This window comes from Hippocampus zosterae, chromosome 11 (assembly GCF_025434085.1).
Source record: "Hippocampus zosterae strain Florida chromosome 11, ASM2543408v3, whole genome shotgun sequence".
NCBI classification, from domain to species: domain Eukaryota; kingdom Metazoa; phylum Chordata; class Actinopteri; order Syngnathiformes; family Syngnathidae; genus Hippocampus; species Hippocampus zosterae.
Window position 1 is genome coordinate 7,497,319 of NC_067461.1, and position 12,425 is coordinate 7,509,743.

Genomic DNA, 12,425 nt, shown 5'->3' on the forward strand with positions numbered 1-12,425 from the left:
TTAGGCTCTTTCATTGTTGAGTTTATAAGAAGTTGTTTGAAGGGTTGGCGGTTTGTGGTCAAAGCTTCACACGGCTCTAACCCCCCCCCCACCCCCCACCCTTTGACCTCTCTTCCTCATCTTCCACTTCCTCCTCTTCCCGTTGTCCTCTCCGACCACCTTTTGCTTGCGTCCTTTCTCCCTTCATCTTTCCCACCTGGAATCCCCGAAATCTCCCCTCCCCTTCCTATCTCCACCTCCGCTCCCAGGGGCCATGTGGCACACTTAGGGGATGATGAGGATGAGGAGGATGATGGTGCAGATGATGATGAAACTCACACTCAGTAAGTTCCCCAGTCAGAGAATGGGAAGCCTCTCCGTCCTCGTTTCCCTCCCTTGCCCGCATCAAAACGAAGGATGAGGAGCGGAGGGAGGAGGAAGGAAGGCTTCCTGTTTGGCGCGACTGTTTCATCTGCGCATCTTGATGCAGCACACCGCACCATCACGCAACCTATGCCACCCGTGTGTGTGTGTGTGTGTGTGTGTGTGCGCGCGCGCATCTTGGCAGCTTTTCATCTTTCCATAGAATGCCCTAACCCTAAAACTCACCCGGAAGCCATTATTTTTGCATGTTTCTGCCGCTATTTATTTTTTCCAAATCTTAGCAACCCTAACAGGATGCTCCTATAACACACTCAAGATGAGCGCGAATGGTGAATGGGTTCCAGTTTTTAGGGTCAGAGTGCAGCTTTGGTGTCAAAGTGATCTTTTTTCGCCTTTTGTACCCACTGCCATCTCTCTGTGCTTCCTCGTGTGTGTGTGTGCATACATGCCAATACTGCTCGCAGCATCTTTATCAGCTATTCGTTGACATGCGTTCTCATGCCTTCCTTTGCAAAAGCCATGGCGGAAAGGCTTTTGTTGTTCTGTGCTTTCCTTGATGCGCCCCCCTCCCCCCATCCCCAAAAGCTGGATAATCACCAATTCATGGGCAGAAACTCGTGCTTATTTCTGCGTCGTCGTCATTATCCAGCCGCTGTCCATCTCATTTACGTGTTCGTATCAGTCGTGTCGCTTTCATTCACGAGCCAGTAAATGTGTACTCTTATGAAGTAGAATGGAGTTCAAACTCTTCTTGCTGATGTTGTCATAACCGCATTTCCAAATTGACTTGCTAGCACCTCCCCGTGTAGAAGAGTTTCGAGAAAAATGCCAGCCCACATAAAGGGGAGGATAGCAAAGCCTTGTTTGTATTTTCACTTATGAAGGCAGCGCTTGGCCAGGCTGCTAAATTTGTGCTTGATCAATTTGTCAGCTTCTCCGTGCATGTGGCGCATGCATGAAATACAAATGGCCTCCAAACCCCGCGGCGACAACTCGGACAAACATTTAACAAGCTATAACCGCTCGCGCGGTTAGCCGATGCTAATCTGTGCTAACATTGCAGCTCTGCTAACCATTTGGCTTTCACTTGATATTGCTTTTGTTTCGTCTCCTGGAAAATGGCAGAACTCTGCCCAGGCTAGCTGCCAAGTCATGGGCAGACAATCGTAGTGAACTTGACAGTGTTGTGTAAATTGTGACATCATAGTCGAGTGAAATTCGGAGTTGCTTGCTCATGGAAGCATTTTCAGAACATTAGCATTAGCCAAACTGTGGCGTTTTTTTGTTTTGTTTTGTTTTACTTCGGCACCTCTCGAAATAAGCAGCTAACCAACTTACACGGTTGTTTAATTTCACACTTCATGTGTGGCCATGAACTACAGAGAACTAATTATTTGCAATTTAAAAATTGACTTTGCAATAATATGTCCCCTTTAATTGATTTTTACATGCAAAACAATAGTTGTAGTAACGTTAACTTCAAATGTGATGCACTGTCCTGTGGTGCAAAGTCAGTGTCACTCTCTCTTCACCTTTTCTCATCGTATAGTAAGATGAACACTATCCTGAGACCAAAGGTCCCGCCCCCGCTTCCGCCCAAGGTAGGTGTAGAAAAAAAAAAACGTTTTTTCCTTCAGTGGAACAGTTAATTCTAACAATAGAGGGGCAAAGTGTGAGGGGAAAAAAAATTCTCAGCCCCTTTTTGATTCCGCTTCCCTAGCCCAAGTCCATCAGCTCGCCGCAGCCCAAACAGGACGACAGCCAATCGCACAGCGAGGACGACAGCGGCGGCGGCGGGACCATCAAGCGCTGTCCAGCCCCGCAGACGGCCAGCCCCGCCAAACCCGCCTCCAACGTGCCCCCGCGGCCGCCGCCCCCGAGGCTGCCGCCGCACCGCCGGAGCAGCCTAGGTAACGAGACCGCGAGCGAGCGCTCGGACGCAGACACCTGCGCCCCGGAGGACGATGGGAGCTTTAGGCATTTCTGGGAGTGGCTCCACACGCCTCACACAGAGGAGGAGCTGGAGGAGGCGTGGGAGGTGCTGAAGGAGGTGAAAGAGGAGCAGGAAAAAGAGAATGAGGATGAGAGTAAGAGCCCGTAGTTTGATCGAATCCTTTTGCCCCACCCCCCTCCAGTTGTCCTCTCCGACTGATTTATCTGTCCCATCAGTCTATTAATAGCAGTCTTTTTAATGTCCCCTGGACTGTGTTCGGAATCGCTCCCGATCCGCTACGCTGCGCCATACGAAATGAGTTTGCCATCTTGCCGTGCTGTCCGAATGCGTAGCGAGTAGGAATGAAAGCAAAAGACGAAAATATACCCACTAATTCGATTCCCCGGCATCGTGGTTTGCATGGCGATTCCACCAGCTCGGATGCTGGTCAGGCCGCTTAGAGCGCATCTTGTCTGACGCAAAAAGTGCATTCTACTTTTTGTTCTCTTGACATAATTGGAGAAGTTTGTCAGTCACTTACTGAACTTTTGTAGTTATCCTAAAAGTGTATTGCATATTATAAATTCAGATCTTCTGTCCATCATATAAGATAATCAATAAGGGATCCGATGAGTAAGTGGCAGCAAAAATGGAATCGGGATTGCAAATGTTTCTTTTCTCAAGTCCCATCTCTCGTGGGGAGTGCAAATTATCACCTGCTTAAGCGCCGTCGGCGTATCCCCCCCCCCCCCCCCCCCCGCAAATGATAAAAGTCGCGAACAAGGTATGGTCGCTTTAAAATCAATGTCTCCCCGTCGCGTGTGTTGTGCTGATACAGAAAAAGCAACCGTCACATGCAGTTGGAAATGAAAAGTGCGTTTTTTTGTGTAAATGGTGTACAATGCGCTCATCTCAAAACAGTAATGACTGAATTAAATTTAAAAAAAAACATTAAATATAGTGATGAGGGAATGATTCCGAACACGGCCCGTGTGTCTGTAGTTCTTTTTACCCATCAGCTTTTCGCTCTGCCCCGACACTAATGACTCTACACCTGATTGGTTGCTGCCACACATTTAACAGCGGCCGGCGGGCCTTCCCAATGAGGATGAAGGAAGAGGAGAGAACTTTTACTCGGAAAATAAGAGTCAAGATGACGTTTCACACGGCTGCATTTATCGTGCGAGCCTGCTCCCCTCTTCCCTCCCTCCCCACCATTCCTCCACCCGCCTTGTAGTCAGTTTTCGCTCTCTATGTCGTCAGTCCCGTGAGTCCAACGATGCACGATCTCCTTCAAGCTTCGCCCCAGACTGACGCTTTTTTTTGTGCTGCAGGGAACGGCCTGAGCGCCTCACACAATGGTGAGCGCAACAGTCCTGCAGACAGACAACAGTCCACGATGCCCCCTAGTGTCCCCATACGGAAGGACAAGAAGGATGTTCCGGTAATTTGTTCATCATGAGTCTCAGTAAATGATTTAAGAGCAGAAAGAAAGTCACCTCATAAAAAAAAAACAAATGTGTTATCGTCATATTTCTTTTAAAAAAATTACATTTTCCACTTTGTGTGTTTGCGTGTCAATCGATGTCAGATGCCAAGTAGCAACGGGCTCCCACCTACACCCAAAGTCCATGTAAGTGTTTCCGCGAACTTGCAGGTGTTAAGAATTGATCTCTGAGATTATTCGTCGTTTTCAATCACACCTCCTGCGCCGACGTTTGCAGATGGGTGCGTGTTTCTCCAAGGTGTTCAATGGCTGCCCTCTCAAGATTCACTGTGCCACCTCCTGGATCAACCCCGACACCAGAGGTACCAAATATAAAGGAGGGATATTTTGAATAAAGTTAATCGATGGTCTTATGACAATATTAAGGCAAAAACTAAATCGGAATATAAAAGAAGAAAAAAAAGGAATGAATCATACAATTCGCACAAATTAATCAAAAGACGTGGGAGGAAGTAAAAACAAGATCCTACCTCAGTCTTGATAGTACATAAAGACAATACAAAATGTTCATTGCAGCTCTGCTTACCTTTTTGACTTCGACACGATAGTCCCTCTGACAGCGTCGTCCGGCTGTAGCTTGAAAGTGGCGTATCTTCCCCCAGGCTAGCCGCCGGCTCATGTTGCGTTTGTCCAGCTGCCGAGCTTGTTGTTGTTGTGTGTTGTTTCAGATCAATATTTGATATTTGGCGCCGAAGAGGGAATTTACACACTGAACCTGAATGAGCTGCATGAGACCACAATGGAACAGGTGAGTCATGCGCTTCCTTATTAGTATGCGGTAGATACTCTGGGTGGAGCCACAAATTGTACGGCATTTTGTAACAACAACAACATGCCTTGCCCCCTTGTGTCTGCGTAGCTTTTCCCTCGCCGCTGCACGTGGTTGTACGTCATGAACAATAATCTTCTCTCAGTATCCGGTAAGTCATTTCACAATTTGTCACAAGGCAATTAGTGACAGTGACATTTCCCACAAACAAACGATTAACTCATTCAGTACTAGCCAATTCTGGACCAAGTCTGAAAAGACGTTTAAAAATGTCTTTGGGAGTGAATGAGTTAAAGGGTGCTTCATTTGTGCCTTTACGTGTCTAGGAAAAGCCTCCCAGCTGTACTCTCACGGCCTGCCGGGACTCTTCGACCAGGCCAGGCAGCTGCAGAAGTTACCCGTAGCCATTCCCACACACAAGCTGCCTGATAAGATGATACCCAGGTAAAGGCTCCAAATAGCACCAATTGTACAATCCAAATTTTAAATATTTGCTCCCTGTTTGAATGAATGGAAACTCAAGTCAATCCCTTGATGGTTGAATTGTCATTCTTTCAAAAATATAACATTGCACAGCTGCTGGTTTCAATAATGCGTATAAAATAGTTTGTATGTTGTCATGTCCATGCTACAAATACTCATCATGATCCCAGCAGGGGGAAATCGGAATATAATATATTCATATCATAAATTCCTCTTATTAATAGCAAAAGAGTTCAATCGTTTCATGATCGTCATCGCTGAATTTGCGCAGAAGTTTCAAGGTAGCCAATGAAAAGGGCTCTCAGGTTTTGATAAAATACGGAACTGTACCTGACATTACATAAGCTCACATAATTGTCACGTTGCGTGGTGGACCCCAAAAAGCAGGCAGGAGCAGGGTGTACTTGAAGAAGTGTATTGATAAAACACAGAGAAAACAATATCCAAAAACAATCATAGTCCAAATTAGCAAACAACAATAGCAACTGAAGCTAAAACAGAGTCGTGACCAAAACACGACCGAAACAAACCTGACAGCAGCAAAGGAACAGCAAACAAACGAACATGACGGTAGCAAACGGCAACAATGACCCGACAATGAGCGGTCGGGCTGGGAGTCCCTTTAAAGCACGAATTACCTAATGACCAACAGGTGTGCAGCTGCAGGTGGAGCCCTACAGTGCCACCTGTTGGTCCCAAACCGAATCATGACAATAATAATGATAATAACTCGAGTTATCTTGCCAGCAGAAAGTGTGCCAGCCTTCTGGTAGGAAAACAAACGGTATTATTCCAAAGTGACACAAAATGATATTTTCACATAATTGGCCAAGAGTTCAATATTTAGGGTTTCGTCTCATTTCTGGACAGGTTTTAGATTTTTGTCAGACGTTTTTTTTTGTCCCTCCGTGAAATTGGAGGCGTGATTCCGAACCGTATAACTGCTCTCGAGTACGTCACCTAAGAGTTGAACGAACCTTGTTTTGTTTGTTTGTTGGCGGGTTGCTAATTTTGGATAAACCTCTTGACGTCACTAAATAATTACCAACGCAATTAAAGAAATACTGTAGTCACTTTTTAAGTTGCACTATTGTATTTTTTTTCTTGAACAGGAAGTTTGCCGTTTCCACGAAAATTCCGGACACTAAAGGGTGCCAAAAATGTTGCGTGGGTGAGTATTTTTATCACCCACAAATAGGTAGCATGAATGATTCAAATTGCATCGTGGCGTGAAAGGCAATTCATATTTTCAAAGTGTGCGGTGTTGTGATATGCTGTAAGATGATGTCATCGCAGTGAACCTCGTGTCTCCATTATTGCTGTTTGGGTGCGCAGTGCGCAACCCGTATACAGGCCACAAGTACCTCTGTGGGGCCTTCCAGTCCCACGTCATGCTGCTGGAGTGGGTGGAGTCCATGCAGAAGTTCATGCTCATCAAGGTCACAATGACATTTTCCGTGTTTTGAATCACCGTCGGCTGCTCTGTGAATTCAAACTCATCTTTTTTTGGGGACGGGGGTGCGAAACAGACCATCGACTTCCCTCTGCCGTGCCCACTGGAAGTCTTTGAGATGTTGGTGGTCCCAGAGCAGACTTACCCGCTCATCTGCGTGGCCGTGAGTAAAGGGAGCGAGCTCAACCAAGTGGTCCGCTTCGGCACGGTCAACCCCAACCCCAACGCTACCTCCTCCTGGTTCACAGAGACTGGTGAGAACGCACCCCTCTCGCATGCGTCAATTGCAATGAGCCTGCAGTTAGTCCCGCGGAAATGCCACAATGACGCCAATGCCCTGAAGCACTCCACTCGACAAGTTTCAAGAAAGAATGGTTAGCCAATCTTAACAGATGGATTTATACGACAGCGGTGCACAATCCTTGTGCCGTTTTTTTTTCCCCCTGAATTGAATGAGTGTGTAGCAACCACCATATGGCCGGACAGTTGAATAGCCAGAAGCCAACCAATGTCACCATGGTGCCAAATCGTAGCACGCTTTTTGCCTAAAGCATTAAAAGGCTTTTAAGTGTTGGCTATTTAAACACAAACTGTGTGGCAAAACACATGGATAGCAATAATCTAACATTGCTCATATATTTTTTGTTTTGCAAAAAGGGATTCATGTTCATTCATTCATTCATCTTCCGTACCACTTGATCCTCACTAGGGTCGCGGGGGGTGCTGGAGCCCATCCCAGCCGTTTCCGGGCAGTAGGCGGGGGACACCTTGAATCGGTTGCCAGCCAATCGCAGGGCACACAGAGACGAACAACCATTCGCACTCACACTCACACCTCGGGACAATTTAGAGTGTTCAATCAGCCTGCCATGCATATTTTTGGAATGTGGGAGGAAACCGGAGCACCCGGAGAAAACCCACGCAGGCCCGGGGAGAACATGCAAACTCCACACAGGGAGGCTGGAGCTGGAATCGAACCCGGTACCTCTGCACTGTGAAGCCGACGTGCTAACCACTGGACTTCATGTTACTGTAGTTTATTATACTGCTCCCCGGTGGCCAAGTTTTTTTCTAAAATTAGTTGTGTTTTTCTAAAGTAAAATATTATAGAGTGCGACCGTCCTTTAAAAAAGGATGATACATTTTTTGTTAGTTTTTTTTAGGGGACGCTGGAACGGATTAATGGTGTTTCCATTCATTTCATTGGGAGCGGATAATTTCCAATGCGACCGGTTTGAGTTTTCATCATTTCATCACAGCCTAGCATAAAAGCACGGAGGTCTTTTACCAGGAGCTCTTGTGGTGACTCAGAATCCATCCCTTGCTCCTTCCACAAACACGCGGACGCACGCACGCACGCACACACACACACACACACACACACACACACACACACACACACACACACGAGTATCACGACCCTTGTGAGGATAAAGCGGATCGGAAAATGGATGGATGATAAAATGAGGCTGTTTTTAGTCTTTTTGGAATGTGGTTGAAGATGAATTCATTGTTCCATTCTCGTCGATGTCTTGTGTCTCGCTTGATTTTTGTTTCCGTCGTCTCCAAGTGTGTTTTTTCTTGCCACAGACACGCCTCAGACGTGCGTGATCCACGTCACGCAGCTGGAGAGGGACACCATCCTCGTCTGCCTGGACCGTGAGTCCACCTGCAGGTCTTTACGACGACTCCCGGTAAAGCAAACGCTTCTCATTTCTCGTTTCTCCGAATCAGGGTGTATCAAGATCGTCAACCTCCAGGGCCGACTGAAATCCAGCAGGAAGTTGTCGGCCGAGCTCACGTTCAACTTTCAGATCGAATCCACAGGTCAGGAAAAAAAATATTTGAAACGCATTCAACTCGAAGTTAAAGTAGTAGCTGTACTTAAATGAAAGGCAACGATATTCTGTGGTAGCCATTTTGGTTTTTCTTTACAGTTTGTCTCCAGGATAGCGTGTTGGCCTTCTGGAGGCATGGCATGCAGGGGCGGAGTTTCAAGACCAACGAGGTGAGCCGGGTTTCTTTTTGCAGAAATCACATCACTGTGGTTTTGTTTTGTTTTTGTATGTTATGTAAATCTGTTTTTTTTTTTGTGCATTGCCTCAAGATCACGCAGGAGATCTCGGACAGTACGCGTATCTTCAGACTACTGGGGTCAGACAGGTGGGCATATGTGCATGCGCACACACACACACACACACACACACACACACACACACACACACACACACACACTCTGTGGGACATTGTCTGATGCCTTCTGACAAAAAGACGAGATGACCACAGAGATCCTCATGACAGAGGCGTCACTCTGGCAAGGTATCCCTGACTCTCTGTTGGGAATTTTGAGGCCTGCTGACATTGAACATTTTGGACTGTTGGAGAGGAAGTGTGTGTGTGTGGGTGGGGGGGTGTTTTTTTGTTTTTTGTGGGTAAGGGGACGGTTCTTGCTTGGTGAGAGTGAAGACGCCAAAAGTCTACTAGTGTTGCTTTGAACAGTGGTGATGAATCACTGTTTGGCCATGTTCATTCAAACGCGCGGGCATTTTTCAAACTTTTTGGGGGGGATGGGGGGGCTTCCATGGGTCAGTGAAGTAAATAACGCAAAAATACTTTGTTTTGCACTTGACAGCCTGCAAATCATTTTAGTTTTTAATCCATTCTCATCTCTATGCGCATATTTGTTCTTTTTCAGGGTGGTGGTGCTGGAGAGTCGGCCGACCGACAACCCGACAGCCCACAGCAACCTGTACATCCTGGCGGGCCACGAAAACAGCTACTGACACACTCGCTCACGCACACAGATACACACACACATGCTAACAGGACACCCCCCCCTCCCCACTCCCCCTGCATTAAGAGCCTAGCAACTAGCAAAGGGGAATGCACCCCCTCCCCCACCCCCCCGCCCCTTCACCTGCAACCCCCTTTCCAGTGTCTGAGAGACGCCGCGGTGCATTCAAGGGCAGATGACTTACGTAAGACACAATCCTGCTCATGATGCCCAACCAGGAGGTCGAACCTCCCACACCACTTGTACTACTTCGTTGTACACATTGCGCTACTACTGCGGCCATCTTGCACAGACCCAGCCCCCTCACTTTTATTTATTGTGGCATGATGTTAATCCGCCGGCAGGACGACAACTCTCCTGGTTTTATTGTGCGTGGAGGGGAAAAAAAAACAAAAAAGAGGAGAAGGCTTTCGGCCACCTCCGCTTAGCAACAACAGCCACATAAGTGCTTAACTGATGTCTATTTAATTGATGTACATATAAATGTAGTATTTTTGGACAGATATGAACACTAAAACTGCTCGTGTGTAGTTAGGCGTGTGCGTAGTTGCCCGGCACAAACAAACAAACAGTCAGATGGCGGACAGACGAGGGGAAGTAGGCGACTCTCTTCCTGGTTCCCTGATATGTGACAAGGAAGCAGTGTGTGGACCTTTCGAGATACGGTATGCAGATACGCTACGACGACTGGTTCATTCTACACCCCCCCCCCCCTTTTTTTTTTAAACAAACATATTTCATTTTTATGCAGTTCTGATCATAAGGCTTTTTATTTTTATTTTTGGGTTTTTTTTATTTTTTATTTGAACCACTGGTGTTAAACATTTGCACAGAGAAAAAGGTGTGAGAGAAATGTGATGTCATTACGCGCATGGATGCGCGAGTGTGTGTGCGTGTGTTAAAAATGTGCGTCTGGTCCCGAGCAAGCATCATGAACGTCGGATTTCTCCTTTTTGCGTTTTAAAATGACTGAAGGGGGGGGGGGGGGGGGGTTTGGTCACGTGATATTTGGGTCAAATATAAACTTAAAACTAAAAGGAGCTTTTGGATAATGTTAAAACGTTCCCTCTTTGCTAAAACAACAAAACTGTAGGAAAATGTCAACTGGAGTAGCAAAAGTTTCTCTTCGGAGCGGTGTGATTTGATGTCACGCAACGCAATCAACATGCCGCATCTTTTTTGGGTGGTTTCCCCTTTTTAATGATCTCTTTCAACGGTCCCATTAGCAACTTTAACCAGAGATCAAGCTTGTTTTTGTTTTCTGCAAGTGTGCACCCCCCCGCCCCCACAATTCGTTTTGAAGGCACATGACATTCATGTGGTGCAGTTTGCTTTCTGCCCCCCCCCCCCCCCAAGAAGTTCCTCCTTGTGCACGGTCATCATTTGCGAACCCCGAAGGTTCCTCAACAGCATAGCAGGAAATTGTATTGAAAATGTCACCGACTGAGTTGGAGCCAGTGGAATATTGTCACGTTCTCTTCCACGACAGCGCATGCAGCGCGCATCCTGGTTTTTTTTTTTTTTTTTAAGTGATGGCCCCTTCCTCTCCAAGTAAACCCGGCGCCGGCCCGGCCGCCCCCGAGATTCAAACTCCAGCCTTGCTCAATGGACGGACGGACGGACACCTGGCATCACGACCGAGCGCTGGTTAATTTTATTTTTTTAATTTTCAGTGAAAATGGAAGCAACACCCATCCTTGACTCGTCATCGGTTGCCGGGTGATGCTCGATATGCTGTTGTGAACAAATTTCTCCTCAGTAATTGCTCTTCTTGACCTTGAGTCCGAACTTTGCCGGACACGTGTTCTTGCTCGACCTCCTCACGTGTCCATTTAAGCTGCGGTGTACGATTTGCCCGTTGTTCTCCCAATTCCGGGAGAGGAATGTGTGGTGAGTCTTTGAATTTCCAAAGCAGGGTCAATTTAAGAACCATCTGAAAGTGAGAATGAAGGCAAACTTAAACGTAAACTGTCCATTCCGGTGCCGCGTGTGATGTCTGGATAAGATGGGGAAAAAAGGTCTCTCCTTGTTTGTATTTTGGGAAGCTGTGAAATGTCTACCAGAAGAGAACTGAATTATATTCTACAAAATGTAATCGTGACACCCCCCCCCCCCCCCCCCCCCCCACGAATGATCACGTGGATGTTAAAATGCGGAATTGACTTATTTCATGTAAAACCCACACCGTGTCGATTTTGATTCAGGATGTTGTGGATTTGTGACGTCACATTTGACAATATGAATGAGACATTTCCACTGAAATGTTTTTAATTTTACCTTACCTCTGTTACAAAAAAAAGCCCCAATATTTTTTACTCTTACCTCCCAGCATATTTAATGTGAACACTGACACAAACACACACTAAATGTCCGACTTTCATCTGTTCTGTTTTGACGCTTGTTTGTTTTATTTTTTTTGCGTCACACACATTTGTTTTTTCACGCTGCAATACGCACGTTATGACATGTATATAGTGTAAAATAAAAATGGGTTTGTTTTACATACTGTACAATTGCCTATACTTTTGTTTTGAGAAGTGTAACAAGATTTATGAGGATGAGAGGTTAACACATTAAAAAAAAAAGATGGGATGCCATATTTCAAATGGTCATTTTGTTGGTTCGATTTAGGCCCCAACCGATTAATTGGTCATCATTAGCGCTTTTAAAATGGGCAAAAATCTGCACATTTTTTTTCGACTTTCACACATTGTATTTTAGTTACAAGAGAATCTGAGACAAAGATAACGACATTCAAACACGTGAACCAAAAAAAGGTTGTTTTTTTTGTTTTGTTTTTTGCAGATTCTGTTCTGTGTTGTAAAATTAAAATTAAACAACTGCTCAACTGTTGTAAAACACTCAAACTTAAGGCCCGGGGCCCAGATCTGGCCCGCCACATCATTTTATGTGGCCAGTAAAAGAAAATTGAGCATGTCAAGTTCCATGATCCTTTCTAAAATGTCTCCCAAAACTTGAAATTCCCATACCGATACTTAACATCAGCTGACTTGTAATTTTAAAAGCAAAAAAATAAATAAATACAAATTGTCCTTAACTCACTCTCTCCCAAAGACGTTTTTAAACGTCTTTTCAGACTTAGTCTAGAATTGGCTGGTATTG

At 45.8% G+C, this 12,425-nt stretch overlaps 1 protein-coding gene across 12 annotated transcripts in view; it reads left to right on the top strand.

The window, feature by feature from the left end:
• The window catches only part of LOC127610337 (mitogen-activated protein kinase kinase kinase kinase 3-like), a 32,390-nt gene extending 20,587 nt beyond the window's left edge, over positions 1-11,803 (top strand). For 4 of the 12 annotated variants that reach the window (XM_052080333.1, XM_052080335.1, XM_052080336.1 and 1 more), the window contains 18 exons: positions 249-323; positions 1,913-1,964; positions 2,084-2,450; positions 3,631-3,740; positions 3,888-3,929; positions 4,021-4,105; positions 4,472-4,551; positions 4,663-4,723; positions 4,899-5,016; positions 6,168-6,226; positions 6,391-6,494; positions 6,585-6,762; positions 8,099-8,167; positions 8,243-8,335; positions 8,446-8,516; positions 8,616-8,671; positions 8,780-8,827; positions 9,204-11,803. In XM_052080333.1, coding sequence (XP_051936293.1) covers positions 249-323; positions 1,913-1,964; positions 2,084-2,450; positions 3,631-3,740; positions 3,888-3,929; positions 4,021-4,105; positions 4,472-4,551; positions 4,663-4,723; positions 4,899-5,016; positions 6,168-6,226; positions 6,391-6,494; positions 6,585-6,762; positions 8,099-8,167; positions 8,243-8,335; positions 8,446-8,516; positions 8,616-8,671; positions 8,780-8,827; positions 9,204-9,291 — 1,756 coding nt within the window. In that variant the 3' untranslated portion in view covers positions 9,292-11,803. The remainder of the gene's footprint in view (positions 1-248; positions 324-1,912; positions 1,965-2,083; positions 2,451-3,630; positions 3,741-3,887; positions 3,930-4,020; positions 4,106-4,471; positions 4,552-4,662; positions 4,724-4,898; positions 5,017-6,167; positions 6,227-6,390; positions 6,495-6,584; positions 6,763-8,098; positions 8,168-8,242; positions 8,336-8,445; positions 8,517-8,615; positions 8,672-8,779; positions 8,828-9,203) is intronic. The other 8 variants (XM_052080342.1, XM_052080344.1, XM_052080345.1 and 5 more) reach the window with 4 other exon arrangements.
• Positions 11,804-12,425: the final 622 nt, after the last annotated feature.